General features: G+C 41.3%; 1 protein-coding gene across 1 annotated transcript in view; it reads right to left on the bottom strand.

Annotated features, from left to right (window-relative positions):
• Positions 1-22115, bottom strand: part of POLA1 (DNA polymerase alpha 1, catalytic subunit) — a 370264-nt gene that overhangs the window by 160862 nt on the left and 187287 nt on the right. Inside the window, 2 exon segments of the mRNA XM_044284006.1 lie at positions 5333-5464; positions 11205-11386. Coding sequence (XP_044139941.1) covers positions 5333-5464; positions 11205-11386 — 314 coding nt within the window.

Genomic DNA, 22115 nt, shown 5'->3' with positions numbered 1-22115 from the left:
AGTGCTGGGGCATCGCTGGGCGCCGCTCTGTGGGAAATGGGAATAGTCCTATTTGGTAGCGCAGTGCGCCCGCCCCTCCTCCGCCCCTCTATCCTCATTGGTGGTGCAGTGCGCCCCCCCCCCCCCTCTACTCATTGGTGGCAGCGGCAGCAGCACAGGGGGAGGGAGGACAGCTTCCTTCTCCCCGTGCTGCTGAGAGAACATGAGCGCGCCGATAGCAGCGCGCTCATGTTCAGAGATATCGGAAAAACCGAAATCCCGGTATCGTATCGATACCGAGACAAAAGTATCGATTGGGTAATTTCGATACCCGCAACAACCCTAGTCTAACCTATTTCAGACTAACACTAAAGCTGCGCATGAGCCATCAGTGTGGAACTATAGGGCACAGCCGTACTACTGGATCTACGGCGTTGGCCTCATCTGTGGCTGAATCTCTTCAGGACACCAAGAGCACGGCACCAGGCATTGCATACACCTTGTATACACAGCAGGAGCAGTGACCGCACCTAACAGATTATCAGTAACTAGATTCTAGCGAGTCCAGGTGCATACACTTTACACACTACAATATCATCTTACTGACCAGCATTATGGACACATGCCTACAGAGAGGGAACCACAGAACGTATGCCCAGTTAACACCTTGTATATAATACCCTTTACAATCAGCACCATGGGGGGAATTTATCACGGGGAGAATATTTGAAGTCAGTTTTGTTTGAGTCTGTGTTGAAGTACTTTATGCCACATTAATCAAATGTCTCATGTTGTTTGATAAATTTGGCTTGTCCTTAAACCTAACACTTTTGTCTAAAGAAGCTCCTCCAGTTTTCAAACTCCACCCTCCTCCTGGAGCAAGAAGGCAACTTTAAAAAAAAAAAAAAAATCTCAATTAGGGTTGGGTGACAAACTATATACAATATAAATTCTGGCAATTATATAGATTTTGTCTATATTGCGATAGATGACCACAGAGCGGTAGTGAATTGAAGAAGCTTCTCACTCACCGCTCCATGGTCTCCCGACTCTGCACCGCACTGCACTGGCCAGGGCCTTGCGTGCACACATCGTCAGCGCGCTGGCTGACGCTGTGTGTGACGTCAGGTCCCTCCCAGTGCATGCTGGGACGAAGACGCTGTCCGTCTCCTGCGGACTCCATCAGCCAGGCTGGGGAACATGGATGATTGCAAATAGCAATGGCAGCATGGGGCTGATGGCGCTGGCTGGGGGACATGGATGATGACAAATGGCAATGGCATGGGGCTGATGGCGCTGGCTGGGGGACATGGATGATGACAAATGGCAATGGCATGGGGCTGATGGCGCTGGCTGGGGTACATGGATGATGACAAATGGCAATGGCATGGGGCTGATGGCACTGGCTGGGGGACATGGATGATGACCAATGGCAATGGCATGGGGCTGATGGCGCTGGCTGGGGGACATGGATGATGACAAATGGCAATGGCATGGGGCTGATGGCGCTGGCTGGGGTACATGGATGATGACAAATGGCAATGGCATGGGGCTGATGGCACTGGCTGGGGGACATGGATGATGACCAATGGCAATGGCATGGGGCTGATGGCACTGGCTGGGGGACATGGATGATGACCAATGGCAATGGCACGGGGCTGATGGCGCTAGCTGGGGGACATGGATGATGATAGCCATGTAATTTGTATACCTACAGAAAAAATAAATAAAATTGCGATATATCGTTATATTGCACATGCTTCAAATTATATCAAGATAAAGATTTTAGGACATATCGCCCAGCCCTAGTCTCAATGATAAATCTGGAATGAAAATCTTTAAAGGGAACCTGTCACCAGAATTTTGGGTATAGAGCTGAGGACATGGGTTGCTAGATCGCCGCTAGCACATCCACAATACCCAGTTCCCATAGCTCTGTGTGCTTTTATTGTGTAAAAAAACAGATTTGATACATATGCAAATTAACCTGAGATGAGTCCCGTCCCTGATCTCAGGTTAAGTTGCATATGTATCAAATATTTTATTTTTTACACAATAAAAGCACACAGAGCTATGGGGACTGGATATTGCGGATGTGCTAGCGGCCACCTAGCAACCCATGTCCTCAGCTCTATACACAAAATCCTGATGACCGGTTCCCTTTAACATAGCTAACCACACCCACATTACAAAACTGGAGTAGGCGGTGTAAAAATGCAAAAAGTCGCTAATTTTGCGCTAATGTTGTATGTCATTTGATTTTATATTTTATTTGACTTCTTCCTCATCCTACATTATATATTGAAATTACTACATCTTTTTTTCCCCTGGTTTATGACTTCACAGCCTACACATTTATTTTCTGCAAAATTACACTTGAGAATGGCATTTTTTTTCATTGATATGGTAAAAATTACTCCAGATATTCATTTAATTTTATGAGATAACCCATTTAAGAATAGAGGGCTCTGATATACTTACAAAGAGTAAGTAGCAGCATCCTAGCCCAAGATGTGTTATTCATTTACAGCAAGCACAGATTGTAAAAACTGCATGGCATTGATTCAAAATACTTTGTAAAGTTGCAGAACTTTATTTTTTTTCATGAATTTTTCATTATTTGAAAACTAAGCTTTATTGGCACTGACCTAGAAAATATGTTTAACTATCACACATCATCTCATAACAGACCATATGGTTTTAAAACTCTCACAGAAAACCCACTACAATGCTAATGAATGACCCACTGCTTCCCTTAAAGTGTATTAAGGGAGTTCTTATTTTATGTTGATGGCCTATTCTTAGGATAGGTCATCAATATCAGATAGATGGGGTCTAGCTCCCGTCAGCCCTGCTGATCGGCCGTTCTGGGGTAGCTCAAGAAAGGAGCCCTGAAACGGTGCAGCTCCATGCATTGTTTAGTGACCGGAGACTGTTACTGCAATACTAATCCCATTCAAGTGAAGGCAGTAACCAGCCCCATCTACTACATATTGGGCAAAGCTAAGTAGTTCAGTTGGACTCCCACCAATGTGATACTGTTGACCTACCTACGGATAGGTCATCAATATAGAAATCTTGGAGAACAAATTTAAGCACATTTGCAGTGGAGAGGGAAGGAAGGGTTGCGCATGTTCTTTTGTCAGTGACATGTAAGCATTCACAAAGCAGTAATAATACACTGCACATATACATACATATAGTGGTATGTATATATATTTTTTTTAACACCAAGTCTTTGCTAAAGTGATTGTGTAGATTAGGAGCTGGTTGGGAACAGCTGCTCAGTAGAAACATTTCCAGTAAATTGATATGCACGGCAGCATTTTCTTGTTTACTAAATCTCCCATCTTTATAGATTAGTTTATTATTTCTAAAGCAAAGTAAATTCTATTTCATCTATTTAATGTGCAGCTTACAATTAAAAAATCATCCTACTCAGTGCAATATGGCAGGAAGGTATCCCACGTGGCCCATTAGAGAGCAGCATACAATTACTCCACAACTCTGATTCCCAGGCTTCACAGGTTTTGCCCAAGATTTTGAGGGATGAGAAACTATTGGAACTACAGGTCAGAAACAGACTCATTTATCCTCATGCCTTTAATCAAATAAAGACATGGAACGTACAATCCATAAATTCAACAAAAAATAAAAAAAAACTGTGTGCAACTTGAACATTGCATTAGTCGTGCTAAAACACTCCACTTTCTGCAACCATGCGACTGTTTGCACCACATGGATGGAAGGCATTTTATCAGCCACTGGGCACATTTGCTGATGTTACGGCATGCAACAATTAGAGAGTTAAATTTCAGAAATTACAGTGCAGATTTACTAATTCCGTGTAATCTAATCAACAGTGTAAACTAGTCTCTCTAAAACTGGGCCGGATTTATCAAGGTGGCTGATGCCGGAAGATAAATCTGGTGCACCATTTCCTTCTACCATTCAAATCAATGGATTGTTTGTGTAAGACAGGGCAGGACAAGTGCTCCAGAGACACTATCTTATCTTTTACCTCTGGCCAAAAGGATGAGGATTCTGAACAGACACCTTCTTCTGGTTCAGAATTCCCTAATAGGGTACAAAATAATGGACTTTTTAAACTAGACCAACCACTCTAAAGCGTACCGCCAATATTTTCCATGCAGCTATACAGTTAATCGGTATGCTACACAGCAATTTTGCAGAAGTTTTCACACTGTTTCAGTGTGTAAATTCAGCAAAAGATCTGTGGCAGCCCGGACATTGTATGGATTAGAAAAACAGCAAAATTACTTGAGATATTTTTCCACAGCGAATGTATGGGTTTTGTAAGCCTCCATTTAAATGCATTGTACTGTATCCTTGCACCAAGTTAAATGTGTACATGTTACTCCAAGTTAACCCCTATCATGACAACTGTTATATCAGTGGTGGTACTGCCGCTGGGACCCTGCCAATTAATTTCTGGGGACTTTGAGGAGTACAGGTGCCTTGTTCTTGTGATCGATGTGGAGTTAAGTGTAAGGACTCCCACCAATCTAATAGTTGTCCCCTATCCTGTGGATAGGGGGATAACAAGTTACAAGCGGAACACCCCTTTCAACACACACACTCAGAAATAGGTCTGAAAGTAAGATCAGGAACTGTGTCTTAACGTTTTGTAGCTTTTGCCCTGGAGTTAACTAATGGTAAGCGGCTTACTGTGCATCGCAACTAATTTAATTAATACGCAGTACAACTACTGTATCATAAATGGGACCCGATGTGTCAGATTACATTTTAGATTATTTGGCTGTTTGGTTGCACTCCTGACTGAAGAAATTGTAACATTTTGCAGCCTAAAACTGTTTAGGGTAGTTTCACACTTGCGTTAAAGTTTTCATGTATTGCGTTCCGTCCTCGGGGTTCAATACTGGGAAAAAACTGATCAGTTTTATCCTAATGCATTCTGAATGGAGAGCATTCCGTTCAGTATGCATCAGTTCAGTCCCCCTTACATTTTTTGACCGGAAAAAATACCGTCGTTTTCTCTCTGGCCAAAAATCCTGAACACTTGCTGGAATGCCGGCATTCATTCCCATTGAAATGCATTAATGCCGGATCCGGCTCCAAGTGTTCCGGCAAAACGGATCTAGTTTAAAAATGTGAAAATAATAAATACCGGATCCGTTTTTCCGGATGACAACCGGAAAGACGGATCCGGTATTGCAATGCGGATCCGTTTCACAGATGCATCAGTTTGCGTCCGGATTGACGGAACTGCCTGCCGGAATCCTCCGCCGCAAGTGTGAAAGTACCCTTAGATGCAAAACTAATACACACTAAGCAAGAACATACAGTATTTACCTGCAGATACATTACTTACACTGTGGTACTTCTTTATGTGTCTTCTTATATCCAAAAGCAGCTTATTTTGCACCTGAGGAACATGATTCAGTGGAGAAGCATCACATTCTGGTTTACTACATCTCAATAAACTGGGCTCGATCTGCAATCCCTAAAATTGAAAAGATAATATAAGTGAGAAATGGACATAAAACTTTACTCACATCAGAGAGCAAGAAGGAATGCGGTCTTGTGTGCTACTGACTGCCAAACTGTATGCTAAATGTCACAAAGAAAAACTTTACAGTGATAACAGGGTAAGGCTGGTCACAAACTTTAGCTTAACAGCTTTATCCAGGAATTTGATATTGATGGCCTATATATCAAATGAGGTACGAGTCACGTGACCCCAGTCGATCAGCGGTTTGAAGCGGCCACAGCGGTCTTTTCAAAACATAGCAAAACACAGAGCTATAAGTTGTATGGTGCGCCTGTGCTTGGTATTGCATCTCAGCCCCATTCATTTGAAAGGGACTGAGCTGCACCTAGGGTACATGACTGATAAATGGCACTGGCCTAGAAAGAGGCCAAAGTGCTCACTGAGGGATGTGGCCTCTTTCAAACAGCTGTTAGGTGGGGGATCCTCAGAGCTGGACCCCCACTAATCTGATATTGATGACCTAAAATTGGATTGACTGACCAGCCATCTATAGCCCCCTTCCCATTCACCAGATGGCAGTGAGGGAAGGCTCAAACTGCTGGATTTAACACATTAGAACTTTTTTTTCCTTTGGAGATAAGGGACCACCAGGGGTGTCTGGCAGTGGATGCCAAATGCGTATTTGATCGAAAAGTCTCCTTCCAATGTAAACCCACCCAAGAAGCCTCCATAAACATAAACTGGCTGCAGCACAAAGAAGAGAGCTGGGGAGAGGTAGGAGTTATGGATGTCAGTGGGTGGTGTGCACACCTACCATGTAAAGCAGATTTTTCTGTTTTGCGTGACATTTTAGGAAGTGATCGCCATTGGGGTAGGTTCACTCAGTTTTTTGGTGCAGATTTTGAGGCAAAGTGTTCAAGTTTTTAAGCCAAAACCAGAATTTGATTAAAAAAGGAATCGCAAATATAAAAGGTTTGGAGATATATTTTACCTTCCTGCAGGCTTTGGCTGAAAACCATGAAGGAAAATATACCTCAAAATCTGGTCCAAAAAAGACTGTCAACCTACCTTAAAAGTGCAGTATTGATCACAAAGTGCTGTTACAAATCACTACCTCAAGCAGCTTGTACAAATTTAGATATATTTTTGCATTTTTCAAGCCAGGTACAATGTAGATGATGATCTGGATTATGATTTCAATGCAAAAAGCCTCCATAAAAAACCTGAACTTAACAGATATCGAGAAGGGACATGGTGTAATCAGTATAGCAGAATATTTCCAGGGTATAAGGATATTTAAGGATATTTAATACATTTCTTCTTAAAAGGGATTGTAGTTCCTTAAATATTCTCCCGGTCTTTGTTTACAAGCCGTCGAGCAGTGATGTCATTTTATAACATTTCAGGTTAATTTTTTTTCCCTATTTGAAGTGCCTGACTACCCCTTCAAAATTCACGTAAACCTTTTAAAATGAGCATAATTTAAGTGTGGATCATAAAATACTACCTACCACACTGCCTTGCATTTGACCAGAGTGGTCATCTAGCGTAATAACCAAACTGGAAACCAAACGTGCATTTAGCTTAATCTGCTTTAGTAAAATCCCTAAAGGATTTACTGTAGATTGTGGCCTAACTCTCCAGATGTCATGAATATTTTCAGAAATCTCAAATATGGTCAATCTTGCCTTCCCTTTGGAAGAGAAGGATTTACCGTGGTTTCTTATGCTTGGATAAACTGGACTATTTTCCATGTGTTACATCTTATAAAAGATAATGTTAAAGATAATGCAATTACGGGGCCACCTGAATGGGCGATCAAACTTTTTTCCCCTGTAAGCTCAAAACATTATTTTAGGACCTTACTACCAGTGAAGGACCTTGGAAGAAACCAAGAATTGTTCCTAGGCTTAGAGACTACATAATATGCCTCACACCTGATGTATGGATATCAGATTTACCCATCACAATTCAATTGGCAATGCTAAATTTGGAAAACCCAATACACTTCTAAATTAGGACAGCATCAATAAGGGCCTAATAGACAAAGCAATAATTCTTAGACTTTTTATGAAATCGTTCAGTTTTGTGAAGTTATCGTGGCAGGTAATAGCATGTAGCAATAGAATGACAAGCGATAAATTGTTCAATTTTCATAGGTTGTACATATCTGACTGAAAGATCATCATGTCTCCGCCACATTGCTTCGTCTAATCGGAAATCTGCCAGTCATTAGCGGTGTAGATGCTCTAGGGGCGAATGAAAAACAATCGCAATGGCGAGAAAAATGCAAAAAAAAAAAAAAAAAGTGTGGCAATTGTAGCAAAATGTTATAGAGCAGGAGCAGCCGAGCAGATTGATATATAGTACTGTGGAAAACATTTACGAAAAACGTATTTATTCATTTAAGCCTTGGCTCTTCATACACTTAGGAGTCATGTGGGTGTTCATACTCCCTGTCTGACAGCCATCTCTGTATGACTAAGCATATAGTGAAGGCTGTCAATCACCGAGCAGGATCATCCCCATGACTTCTAAAGCATAAAAGCCAGGTCTAAATAAATAAATTTAAATTTTTATAGTATGACTCCACAGTTTGCAGGGCCACGACTACCCACAGAACCAATGGCTGAAGGATTGTGCAGCAATTAGTTGTCACAGGTGGACGTGGCTTAGCCACAAGTGGACAGCTGCATCGAGGGGTCATAACTTTAGGCTACAATCACAGTTTTGGAGAACCGGAGCAAATACCAGCGGACAGACAGCTAAAAAACCATTGCATGTCTGGCCAAAACCTGACATTTATGCTGGAAAGTGGCCAGATCATTACAGTCAATGGGGACATGGCAGTGAAGTAGAGGATGCGGAAGGCTGCTCTGTGCTGGCATAGCGTGCCGGATCTCCTAATGGCAATGTGAACGAGGACTTAACTAGTTTTTTCACACAAAACTATATATTAATCAGCTCAGTTCCTCCTGCTCTGTGGCATGTTGCCTACAGACTGCACTGCTTTTTCATGGTGACAGGTTTCATTTAACCTCTTACGGACACAGGTACGTCCTGTGTAGTTCCGATCACCCCCTCAAATCATTGAGCAGGCACCTTGGTACAATGCCTCCCCTTTCCTTGGAGAGATCAGGAAGATGAGTATATTTCACTGTCTCTCTTCATATTTGTGGGTTAGAAGGTTAAGACTAGGTGATGAATATTCCAGATGACACCTCCTGAGGACCCATGAAGTGTCCGTTTCGTACTGAACTATTAGGCCACATACGAGTGTGGGTGAACGCGCATAAGGTCCCCACTAATTTATGTGCGTTTCTGCAGCATATCCGTATCAGAATTCACAACGTCTGGCAGTGGTTTTTGGTGCAGATTTGCCAAAGATCTCACCCTTCTGTTGAAAAGGGTGAAAGCTGCAGCTAAAATCACAAACATAATTGACATGCTATTTATTTGGAGATCCGCACAGCAGGTCAATTTCTGCACGGAATAAATCTGCAAAGGCTACATGAGATTTGTGTAATCTCATATACTTGGCTGGTAACTGTAATACACTGCGGTTTTTCTGCCCGTAAATCTGTGCGGAAAAAACGCACATAATCCGCAAAGTGTGCAGGTGGCCTTACAGGTGACTAACATATAACTTTTTGTTTCCTTGTGTTTTTATTTGCTTTTTTGGTAGGTGAACCTAACCATAATTTTCAGTACAAAAATAGATTGCAGGAAATTAATCCTCAAATTGCCTATTTGCAGATTAGACGTTCCTGAAAGAGCTCACCTTTCCCTTTCCCTGTTAACATTCGCTTGCTCACCCACCCACCCCCATTAAGGAGGAAATCCAGGTGGAAGAGATTTCAAAGCTTGACATCCAGCTCTTCTTTAGCTAGCCCATCTGCAAATCGTCAAGTCTCTGTGCAATTAGCCTTCTTATTTACAGCTGTAATGAAGCAAAAGTCAAGGATTTAACATGGAACTGCTGATCTGTAGCTGGCTTTTCCTCTCCTTTGCTACCAATGGCTGTTTTCCTCTGCTTCATAAAAAAATGCTAAACATCTGCTGGTTGTCCGACTTCCTAAAATAATTACTTTTAATTTAGATAAAAAGAATCTGCGTTCTCTAATTTTCAAGGTTTTTTGCTGCTTCACGGTCTAATGCCATGCCAAAAACAAGTGTGTGGCTGACAATGGGGAGAAGTTGTCAAGCTGGCCCAGTTATGTTTAGTGGTCCAAGGTCGATGATGCATTTTTTGGCATCGCTTTATGGCAGGAATGCACTACGAGGCTTTCATGTGTGGAGTAGGAAGACAGCAGAAGAGATAACATAACTAAACTTCTTATTAAAAGAGAGAGATGGGGAACGAAGGATAAAATAAAAGATTTACCTAAATGAATGGGGGACAGCATCTGAGAGCAAGGATGAAAAACAAAAAAAATCATACTGATCAAAAACGAGAACTTCCTGTAACTCCCGAGGTTGTCATATGTAGAGCATGAAACAGCGGCCAATGAGTTTGTCTATATCTGTTCTTAGACCCAATCAGCTCCAATACAAAATGCTTTAAAATAGACACAATTACAGATACATTAAATCAAGTAATATTACACATTGTCAAAGGCACGCATTGTATAATGTGAGGTCTGAGAAGAAGCAGGTGGTAAAGAGCAATTTGTCATAATGGCAACTATCCATATACTGTGAATAGGAGGCACAGCAGGCAGACACTTGTGACATTTCTATACAGTAGCCACAGAGAACAGGATCATTTGTAGACCTCGCTCTTTTAGAACGTTAGTTGTAATACAGAATGAATGGATAACTAGTTTGGTTTAGGTCCATGATGTACATGTGATAGCTGCAATAACATACTATTACTATAGGCGCCGGCCTCTACATAACTTCAAAGGATCCACCGCTGCTTCTAAATGCAAGACAGCTTCCTAGCCACCTTACATTTAGACCATTTTCTATGCCTAAACCTTTCGTAGAAAATTGTAAATGAAACGGCCTTGCTGGCCCATCCCCTTTCCCCACCATGGCCACTTTTTTAGACCTGGTGTGCGCAGGGAAAAGTTGCAGCTTGCGGAGCAAAGGAGTGCAAACTGTAGTTACACCGCACCGCCGAAACAGTATAGATGGCGTGCGGGAAAACACTGAAGGATGCATCACTCGCACGTGTGCCACGGCCTCTTCAAACAACTGATCATTGAAAGTCCCAAGAGTCACACCTCCACTGATCAGATATTGGTGACCTATTCTGAGGATAGGTCATCTTTGTAGCCTCCATCTTTGTCAGGTTTTATCGAGCTCAGCTCCAGGAGGGATACATAGCACATAGTGAACAGCTCCCACATTTCTCTTTCCCATACAGCAGGAATGTGAAAAGTAGGATACAAAAAACTGTGTACATTTTAGCAGCATCTGTATGTCTGTATGTCCCTTCATAGCAGCTTTCTCCTACCACTCCCCTCTCCATAGTTTTCTATGGAAAGCATGTAACCCGATTCCTCAGTGAGCACATACCGTAGTCTCTTTTCTGAAGATAGATTTTAACAGTGAATTGGGATTAAATGATCAATGCAGGAGGCAGTGGAACGGAGATGTGGCACATAAGTGGAGAAAAGGGAACTAGACAAAGTTTTATATTAGCTTGCACTATTGATTCGTGAAAATCTTGTTGAAACCTATATACATATCCATTAACATGAAAGAAAACAAGCCATTACAACGCAGAAAAGGGTATGCTACTAACCGATCCATCAAAGACATTGTCATATATGTTTTCGGTTCCACACTTCGGGCAACAGAATTTAAGCCGTTCACAGTCTCTGTACTTCTCTTCATCAGTGAGTTGAGCTGGACCACCAAGCAAAGCATCATTCTCCTCATCTTTTTGATAGTGCTGCTGAACCCGAAACTGAGATGGATCAAGTCCTATCAGAACAGAATTAAACAGTTTACAATTGTTACATAGTTTACCATTTTAAGTTTGCAAAATTCTTGACTTTGGATTCCGAATTCTAAATGTTTTTACAAATTGAGTCCATAAATGTATTACAACTTCACACACACACACACACACACACACACACACACACAGTATTTTTCGCCCTATAAGACGCACTTAGATTTTTGAGGCGGAAAATAAGAAAAAAAAAATGTTTAACCGGGAGAGGGATCTGTGGACGTCACCGTTCTGGGGAGAGGGATCTGTGGTTGACAACGTTATGGGGAGAGGGATCTGTGGCCGACACTATACATATCATCTTATGCTATATGTGTCATCCACAAATCCCCCCCTATAACAGTGTCACCCAATACATCGGGCCCCACCGCTCACAGCAGTATACATATCTAAACCGTAATCCTTAACCTCGAGTAACTTTAAAGCAGCACTATCCTGTTTACTACCTTACAATCAAGCTCCGGTAACAGGCAGAGCGGGCGGCGAAACGTCCCTCACTCACGTCACATGCCTGCTCCATTCATAAAGTGGGAGGTGAGCTGCACTAACCAGTTATGGTGACTACATTTTGAACAGAGCTGTGCTTCCTGTTCCATTCAAAGTGCTAGCTCCAGCTGATTGGTGGGGGTGCAGCATGTGGTAGCAGTTATTTTTTTACCTATCCTGAGGACGGGTGACCAATATCAGGAGTCAGGATAACCCCTTTGAGGAAAGAGCCAAACATGCAGATGCTGATCCTTAAAGAGGCCTTGTTACCACTTCTGAAAAGTCTGGATTAGTAAATAATCATATTCCCCATAAAATAGCAATTCTGGCGCATCTTTCCTCATAATTCTGTGCTGTGCCATTCTATTGTTAAGATAAATTTATGAATAAATTAACAACTGGGCGTCGTCATTCTCCTTGTCAAAGGGCAGCGTACCTACTTAGACAGCATTGATTGGACAGGGTCAGACTTTTTAGCGATACACACTCAACTTCTAACATCCAGTTGTCATATTTTCCAGGTATAAGGAATAAGGGCTAATAGAAGAGTTCTAAGAAAAGATGTTCCAAGAGGCAAGCATGTACAAAACAAATGTGTCAGAAGAAACAAGGGGTCATTTTTAAGATTAGCTCCTAGCCACATGGATGTGTCAGATTTTCAGTCTATGAAAAATGAATGGCTTTTATGTGCATTGTGTTTTTTTTTTCTCATTTTCATCAATAGAAAGGGTTATTCTCATCCACAAAAAATGAACAGGACCTGTGATGAGAATGTTGGATCGGGCTTTCTGATCTAGTGTGAATAGCTCCATTGACTTTAGGGCTGCAATGATTAAGCGATGTTATCGATAACTGGATTTGTTGCCGACGAATCCAGTTATCGAATAATCGTCCGATTCGTTGCTATGCGGGCGGTTTACTTTAAGTCACTGCATCTTTATTTTACCTTACAATGACGCTCCAGTAACAGGCAGAGCGGACGGCGGCCTAACGTCACTCACTCATGTGACGCGCCTGCTCCGCCTCCTTCATTCATAAAGCGGGCGGAGCAGGTGCGTCACGTGAGTAAGTGACGTTATGCCGCCGTCCGCTCTGCCTGTTACTGGAGGGTCATTGTAAGGTAAAATAAAGATGCAGTGATTAGTCTGCTGTGAGCAGCGGGGCTGGGGCTGTTATGGGGAGGGGGATCGGTCTATGGCACTGCTATGGGGAGGGGGGGGGGGATCTGTGTATGGCACTGCTATGGGGAGGGGGGATCTGTGTATGGCACTGCTATGGGGAGGGGGATCTGTGCACTGTTGTGGGGAAAGGGATCTGTGCACTGTTATGGGGAAAGGAATCTGTGCACTGTTATGCCCATAACAGTGCACATAAATCATTCCCCATAACAGTGCACAGATCCCCCTCTCCATAACAGCGCCACCCACAGATCCCCCCTCTCCATAACAGCGCCGTCCACAGATCCTCCCCGTAACAGCGCTGTCCACAGATCCTCCCTATAACAGCGCCATCCACAGATCCTCCCCATAACAGTGCCGTCCACAGATCCCCCATAATAGTGTCTTCCACAATTTGTTTTAATATGGCCTTTGAACATAATTTTTCAAGTAAAATTATATAAACCTCTTTGTTTTGTAATTTTTGTGTTTTTCCCGATTAATCGATTAAATTATCGACAACTAATCGATTTCAAATAATCGTTAGCTGCAGCCCTAATTGACTTGTATAGATCAGTGATCCGTTTAAAAAAAGGATAGCATACTGAAGAAAAACATGGTGGCATGTATGACAACTTACAATTAGGGTCCATTCACACGTCCACAAAATGGGTCTGCATCTGTTCCGCAATTTTGCAGATCCGCAAAAAAAAAAAAAATAGAACATGTCCTATTCTTGTCTGCAATTGTGCACACTGCTGGTGTTCTGTGGATCCGCAAAACACATACGGACGTGTGAATGGACCCTTAGAATACTACATCCGGTCTTGTTTCATTTAAACATAAGGTCAATGTGCACAGCCCTATGATTGGGGGGGGGGGGGGGGGGGGGGGGGGGAGAACCTTCCTTCTCAGTAAAATAAATGTATAACTGTTACAATTCTCATGGCTCGTCGACCGGCAATGAGTGCAACAGGAATCAACAAAAAGTCATTTAACATCATTAAGTGATCATTTAACTTTTAAGTAGTTCTTTTTTACTGCATGGCAGGCACAACTCATGCCAATCACTCAAAGCTTCGCTCTCTCCCTGTCAGAGGCCAATGAGAAGCAATAGCCACTTGTTTAATTAAGAATTTGTAAAGGAGTACTGAATAGCTAATGTTTCTCTAGTATGTAATATTACTTGTGTGGTGTACTGACAGGAAGCATTATGCAACTTGAAAGCATAATAATGGTGTAAGTATGAAGGCTAATCGGTAGTAACAGAGGCTAAAAATACTTTATCGGAGTAGAATTTCAATTAAGTGCATCTCCTTAGATAATCTATGTGCCTTTATTAATTACAGAGATTATACATGAAAGGATGCACATAAACCGTAAAAACTGAATGGCGGTGAAGAAATAAACCAACCGAAACCTAATTAATCAAATTAAATACCTATAAATTTACATTGCACCCAATGATAAATCAATGAAAACCTCCAAAAAAGTATGGCTGGCCACTCATGTCTGCCTCTTTCTATTCACTGCCATGGAGGTTAAAGAAACAGCTGTACATGCATGCTTGGCTCTTTAGACGTGAACTGAAAGCTGTGGACATACGTGGCCACCTGTCCATTCACTGTCCACCAGGATGTGACTGCCACTTTGTCAGAAGGGTCACAACTATCACACCCAGGGTATATGCCATAAATATCTATGGTGGGAATAGTATTTAAGTGGACCGTAACGTCTCCTGACAGATCTATTTCAGTAACTACTTGCATTCTCCATGTAATAACAATTCTGCAGCACCTATTCTTATCATTCTATGTTGAGTCATTCCTTTACTATGCCTGCTAGAAGTTATGAAACTATCAGTTGGGGTTGTCAGAATGTGCAGGGACACATCCCCACTGGTAACACCCATCTGGACCCTCACCGCACACTGCTAGTAAATAATTACTAACTTCTAGAAGGAATAATAAAGGAATGGCATAATATAGACTCATAAGAATAGATGCACCAGAATTTTTATTACACAAGGAATGCAAACAGTTCCTAAAACAGACATGTCAGGAGAGGTGACAGGTCCTCTAAGCGCTGTTCACACTGTGAGCTTTCTGTATGTGGCACAGGTTGAAAGGAAAACTGATGTATGCCACTGTATAGGGCAACATGTGGATAATAAGGCTAGTACTGTAAGAAAGCCATATGTCACGTGGTTATATACATGTTTTACTGAATTCCTCTGTAACTACATAAATTACACTATTCTAGACGGAACAGAGTCTAATGGCGGATTTAAACAGCCTGATGTTTGAGCCAATTAGGAAAGAATATTCATATTCATCCGCTTGTTCTCGAAAATCTGCCTGTCTAAATGTGCTGCAGATCATTCGATGAACGAGTGAAATACTCATTCATTCATCGGGTGATCCTGTCATTCGTGCAGACACCTAAATCATTGTTCACCGGCAGCAGATCATATGCTGTCTAAACAGCGATCTGCTGCCCAGAAACAACGCAGCTGTATGAGCATGAGTGATCAAAATAGCGACCATTCATTCTCATACCGTGGAGGTGATTGCTGCATGTAAATGTAGAACTTCATCTCCATAACGGGCAGGCAATTGTCTGGAAGGAATGCTTCCATTTACAGCGTAAATGTGCCTTTAGTTTCCTGGCAGATGAGTGAGATTTCAATGTCATCAGTCATTTACACACCAATTTAAAACATCATTAGTATGACTGGATTGCTTTCAGGTCAAATATATGTACATGACTATGTGAATACGGCCTCTGTTCAGATCTAATATACGCGGTGGTAAATCGGCTGCTGACTTTCCATCTGCACATCTGCACAGAATTCGGCATCATTACTGTAGCTGGCCAGCTAAGACGTGTCCTAGGTTGCTAGTATTGCTTATATTTGCATATAGCCAGATCTGCCAATAACCTAAATACAGTTCCTATGTTTGTGTGTTAAAGACAAAAGCAGAGTTATTTACTGTGACATCATGTTTTGGATGTCATAACTTATATTTTGTGTTCACAGAAGCAGAAAATATAATATGCATTTAAGATTCATTTATAGTGTAAGGTAAGCTCAGTGACACAGCAGAAACAACAGAAAGCATAGTGTTAATCTGTTGTTGCTGGGCCGAAGTCTAGACCAATCACAGCCAGCTTCTCACAGAGCAAGAGTTTTCACCAATCACAGCCAGCCTCACACACAGTCTGTCTGGGAATTCCCCCAGCTACTGCTGCTAGAATCATTATTCACCATAGACAAGAGCTGAATAGACATTCACTCCAGCTGTGTTTTTATGGGAACAAGAGGCCACAATAGGTATTTAAAACAGTTATATGATGTTCCTATTGTTAGTATTGTGATTAGAACTGTATACTGAATCAGTTATATATGGATTTACTTGCAGTTCCACAAAATTCAATTGCAAAGTACAAATACAAATTGCAAGCTACAGTTGCAAACTTGAACTACTATAAATACCATACAAACATATTGCAATCCAAATTGCATACAACCATACCAGATAATACTCAACCAATCTGCAAATAGTTACTGCTAACTGCATACTGCCATTTTGTGATATCTTTTCAACACGTGTTATGTACATGGACTATCTGATGGAGACGGCAGTGTTATATGAAGAAAAGTTGAAGCTAATAAAAGTTATTTCAAGCATTTGGTGTGCTCTTTAAACCTACTGTTTCCATAGAACGGCACTAGAGGAATTACAGAGTAATAGACAGTCTGGTTAGACTAAAAGTCAGAGATATCAAAATTCTTCTAATGCCACAGCGCAAAAGGCACTTCATAGTGCTGTGCCTACCACAGTGGAACTTTTACCCTCAAAAGGGCGAAACAATAGTGCTCCTCAATTTGCACAGTAAAGAGCGCATTAGACCAGTGGAGCGTCAGCATTTACCGCCACGCAGCAACTGTTCCTTGACTGAGCAAGCAAAAACACCTCAGCGTAGCTACCATAAAGACCATAGAACGTGGCAGAACGGAAATGGCAAGATAGTCAGAGAGGACCAACCCTCCCTGCGATCCCTAGAGAGAAAGAGATGCATGGTGGGAGGCCAAAGTCCAAAGCTAGAGTGCCTGCCCCGCTATCCGTTCCAGCAACCTTCAGATCACAGTATCCTGCTCTTCAGAATAAGGTCAGAGCTGTCCTTTCATTACTTATCACTGCATATAGACTTTGGCATAAAGAGACTTTTTTTTTTTGTGTTCAGAAATAAGACTTTAAAGTAAAACAAAGGGCAGTTTGTAATACACAAAGTCTATTGCATTTAAAGTGAAAGTCATTTATTGCCTGCATTTATCGCTCTTACATTTAAGATGAAAGTCATTTGCTTCTGCATTTGTCAATATTGCATTTAAAGTTTAAGGCATATTATTCATATTGATTGTGATAGCATTGAAAGTAAAATGTCTGAGCCTAGTATTACCATGCCACTGTTAGAGGATGCAAAGATAGATAGAGTAGAGGGAGAAGAGCAAGGGAACCTGTCTGAGGTAGAAAAGTCTTGCCTCAAACAAATATAGCCCAAACAGATGAACTAAGACCTTCATCACGTGCCAGAAAACAGACCTCAAAGATGCTGGAAAATTTGGAGCAAGAAGCAGCATTAAAAAGGACAAAAAGTTTGCCAGGATGTATGATAGGTTGAAATCATACACTAAAGACATTCGTAGAAAGCTAAAGCAAGAAAGTATAAAAAGGAACTTGAGTGATGTGCTAGAGACGGTAGAAGAATCTGCATATGTCAACCTGGGGTCGTTTACGGCACCTTCCCAGGGCATTGTAAGGAACATGGACACATGTACTGCGGTCACTAAAGATTTGGTAAAGCTCAAGAGAACTATCATCTGCGGAAAACTATGATGAAGTTAAAGCAAGAAGGCGAATAAACAAGCTTTTTATGAGAGACTATGCTAGATCCTTAGGTGGAACCACAATCTCAAGTGTGACTTCTTTCGCTAGCAGAAGTGCCACCCATATATCAGAGTCCTTAAATACTTCAGCAAAAATAAATAAATTAGCTGAACAACTTGCTGTCCAAAGGACAGAAATTGAGATGGAATTTGCTATCGAGGTGAAGCGCAAACCAATAGCTGAAAAGGCTGCACAACGCCATCAGATGGAAGATGAAATGGAGGCACAGCACCATAAAATAGAAGCACAGAGCCAACAGATGAAAAGTCTGGAAAGGCAGAAAGAATTTAGGATCATAGAAGCCAGACTCAGAGTACACAAGGAGCATATGAATCGGAGTAGTCATAGGTTCAAATCTGTACTAAGTGAAGAAAAAGACTCCTATTTTCCTTCGTACGCTCAAGAGAATGAAAGGAAATCTCCAGCACTGAGTGAAGAAATACGTTTTTATCCTTCCATCCCTGCTCAGAAAAACAAAGAGAGGCCTAGTCCAGTGTTAGGAAAAATGTGCGTTAATTTACCCTCCATCTCTACTGGAAAAAATGAAGAAAAGGACTCCTCTAATTCACAAGTAAGTGAGAAAATAGAACCGGATGATTCTATTCCTAGATGCCACGGCAATGCTCAGGAGAATGTTACAACCATTGTCCCAGCAAGGCCAAAGAGAACAGTCCTAGCTAGACTTCCAGTTCCGGAACCCACTTTATTTTCAGGAGACTTACTGAAGTCCATAGAGTGGAAGGCGAGTTTTGAAATGATCATTGAGCATCATTGCTTCAGTCCAGTTGAGAAGTTATTCTACATTCAGAGATATTTTGGTGAAGAAGCCAAGGAAGTTCTTGAAGGTAACTTCTGTAGAAAATACGAAGAAGCCTACAAGCAAGCTTGGGAAAAAATTAATGCAAGTTACAGTCATCCTTTCTTAGTACAAAGAGCCTTTAGAGAGAAACTGAATAACTGGCCTTAAATAGGTCCTAAAGAACACTTCAGACTCCAAGAGTACAGTGACTTTCTGCAAGCATGCAGCCGCCATCCCACATGTTCAAGGACTGGAAGTACTGAACAACTATCTAGAAAACCACAGGATGCTAGCCAAGCTACCTGAAGAAGTGGCTTCTAGATGGAATCGCTATGTGACTGAACAGTTAGATCTAGGGAAGAACTTCCCAAGTTTTAAAGAGTTCTCAGAGTTCATCAATAAGGAAGCACGGATAGCATGTAATCCAGTAACATCATCTTATGTCTTAAAATCCTTAGAAGAAAGGCTTGCAAGAGAGAAGACGTGCAAGATCAACTAGCTTTGTAACCAACAAAGCAGATAAAAAGGTCCAGATACCTACGAGAGCAAGTTCAAAGTCACTACTGGGCTCAGTAGAAAGACAGAACTGACAAATCTTCAAGTGTATGTTCTGTGGAGAGAACCACTCCATACATAAGTGCCAACAAATGAAGGCAAAGTCCCCAGAAGAAAATAAAAAAATTGTGCTGGATAACCAACTGTGTTTCGAATGCTTAAGAAAAGGCCAAGTTACGAAGGAGTAAGAAAAAGGCCACATGTAGCGATTGCAAAAGAAGCCATCCTACACCACGACATGAAGAAAGTCCAAAAATAGATAAATCCTCAATACCTAAAGATACTGAGGAAGGAAAGAAAGTATCAGCATTCTTTTGCAGAATGAGAGAAGGAGAAAGCAATGGCACATCAATGGTTGCACCAGTGTGCATTTTAAATCCTAAAAGGAGGAACAAGAAGGTATACGCCTATGCGCTACTGAGTGGCTGGATAGTAGCAGCAGGCATAAACATCAGGAACAGGAACTTTACCAGTTCAAAAATGCAAACCACATTATTTGATTGCTTTAGAACAAAAACAAAGCTCATCTATATGAACCAAAAACAAAATCTGTAAAACCTAGAAATCAGACTATTATTATTTGTAGAGCTGAAAATAATCTATCAACACTGACTTGGGTGGGTGGCATTTGAATAACAATTCTGGCCACATCACTAATGATCTCTGGATAAACAAGGATGGCTTGTTCTACAGTAAGTTTTGATGAGTGATCATACTTTTCAACTTCTTTTAGTACTTTAAAAAACACCTGTTGGAATTTTTTTATTTGGACATTTACTGGTTCTGTAAACGCTTATGAGACGTCACTTTCCTTTTGCAACTTCCATTTTGTCCAAAAAGGAATCAAAATCTAATTCTTCATTTGAAGAAGATGATCCTGAGTTACAAGTGGTGCTTAGAACTTCATCCAGTGGAGGTATTTCAGGTCGTAATCCCTTCATGCGAACTGCTACATCATAGAGTGCCTTTCTCCCAGTAGCAGTCTGTTCACTGTTTAACGAAATTCGGCTCATTGGGTCGACAAATAGCCGCTAACAAGATTTCATTTTCCAGCAAAAGACTCTCTCTTTTCATCATTGAAGATACAATGCCGTCAGCTATTAACCCTCCACTTTTGTTCAGGCTATATATCAGGCTCTTCCATTCCAAGTAGAATTTACCAGGGGTTAGATCGTCACATTGCAACCTCTTGCGGTAACGTGATGCACTGCATGCATTGGCCTTTATTCTTAAAGTAAAGTAATTAATTATAACTTTTTGAGAATTGCGACATTTAAACTTGCTTTTTTTTATTATTCCAATTTAAATTTAGTAGGAGTCGGAGTCTAATCATTTTTGCCGACTCCAGGTACCCAAAATTGCCTCCTTCATTGATCAAGAAATCTGCAAGAAAATTACAAGTGGCTACAGAACCAGTGACGCTCAAACTCACCACAATGACGGGGAGAGACACATTAGTGAACAGTCAAAAGGTAAAAGGACAGAGTAAGAGGACTTCATTCAAACTACACATTAGATCTACCTCCAGCTTATACAAAAGACTATATACCTCTAGATCGAGATCGCATACCTACCTGTGAAACAGCCAATGAATGGGAGCACCTGTCATATCTCATGAACTATCCCTGCTGAAGGAGTTTGGTGTTGGACTGTTGATAGGCTAAGATTGTCCCGAAGCCTTGGTACCATGAAAGGTAATTACAGGAAGAAAGGGTGAACCCTATGCTGTTCAAACTGATCTAGGATGGGGTGTTGTTGGAGGAAAAAAGCAGATTGCAAACTTAAGACAGGTGACAGGATTATGTCATCGAATATCTGTCCAAGACAAAACGGTCATCGAATATCTGTCCAAGCGTTACCAACTGTAAGTCCAGCAAAAGTAATCAAAATCCTTGAATCCGACTTTGCAGATATAAGTTCTAAAGAAGAGAGTGTATCCAAAGACGACAAAGTTCGTACACAACTCTAGAAGAAAATATTCAGCAGTGTCAACAAGGTCATCTTGAAATGCACTTACCTTTTAGAGAACAACCTCATCTCCCAAATAATAAATCTTGCCCTAGCAAGATTGAAATGTTTGAAGAAATAGACGGGAAAAGATCCTAAATTCAAGAAGGATTATTTGAAATTCATGGAAGGCATCCTCAAAGAAGATCATGCAGAGAAAGTTAATAACAAACCTAAAGAAGGAGAAGTGTGGTACATCCCACATCAAGGTGTCTACCACTCAAAGAAACCAGATAAGATTAGAGTAGTATTTGATTGCTCAGCAAAGTACAATGGTGTTGCATTGAATGATCATCTACTAAAAAGGACCAGAAAGAAAGTAAGTAACCCGTAGCAGTCATGTGTGACGTTGAAAAGATGTTCCACCAGTTTCATGTGAAAAATGAAGATAGAGACTTCCTGAGGTTTCTATGGTGGGAGGACGGAGATACAGATTCAGAGCCAGCAGAATACAGAATGAAAGTACACTTGTTTGGAGCAGCATCGGTTGCACCAATTACGGTATGGAGTACCTGGCCAAGAACAAAAAGGATTGCCCATCACAAGCAAATTTTCTTTAAAAAAACTTTTATGTAGACGATGGTCTCATAAGTCTAGAGTCTACAGAATCTGCAATCAAACTAGTGAAAGAAAGCCAAGAGTTATGCGCAAGAGGAAACCTGCGCCCTCACAAATTCATCTCAAACAACAGAGAGGTACTGGAATCCATCATTGACTCTGAACGTCCAGCAACAATGAAGAA

The sequence above is a fragment of the Bufo gargarizans genome, chromosome 3, assembly GCF_014858855.1.
Source record: "Bufo gargarizans isolate SCDJY-AF-19 chromosome 3, ASM1485885v1, whole genome shotgun sequence".
Lineage (NCBI taxonomy): Eukaryota > Metazoa > Chordata > Amphibia > Anura > Bufonidae > Bufo > Bufo gargarizans.
This window is presented reverse-complemented; position numbering and strand designations above follow the sequence as displayed.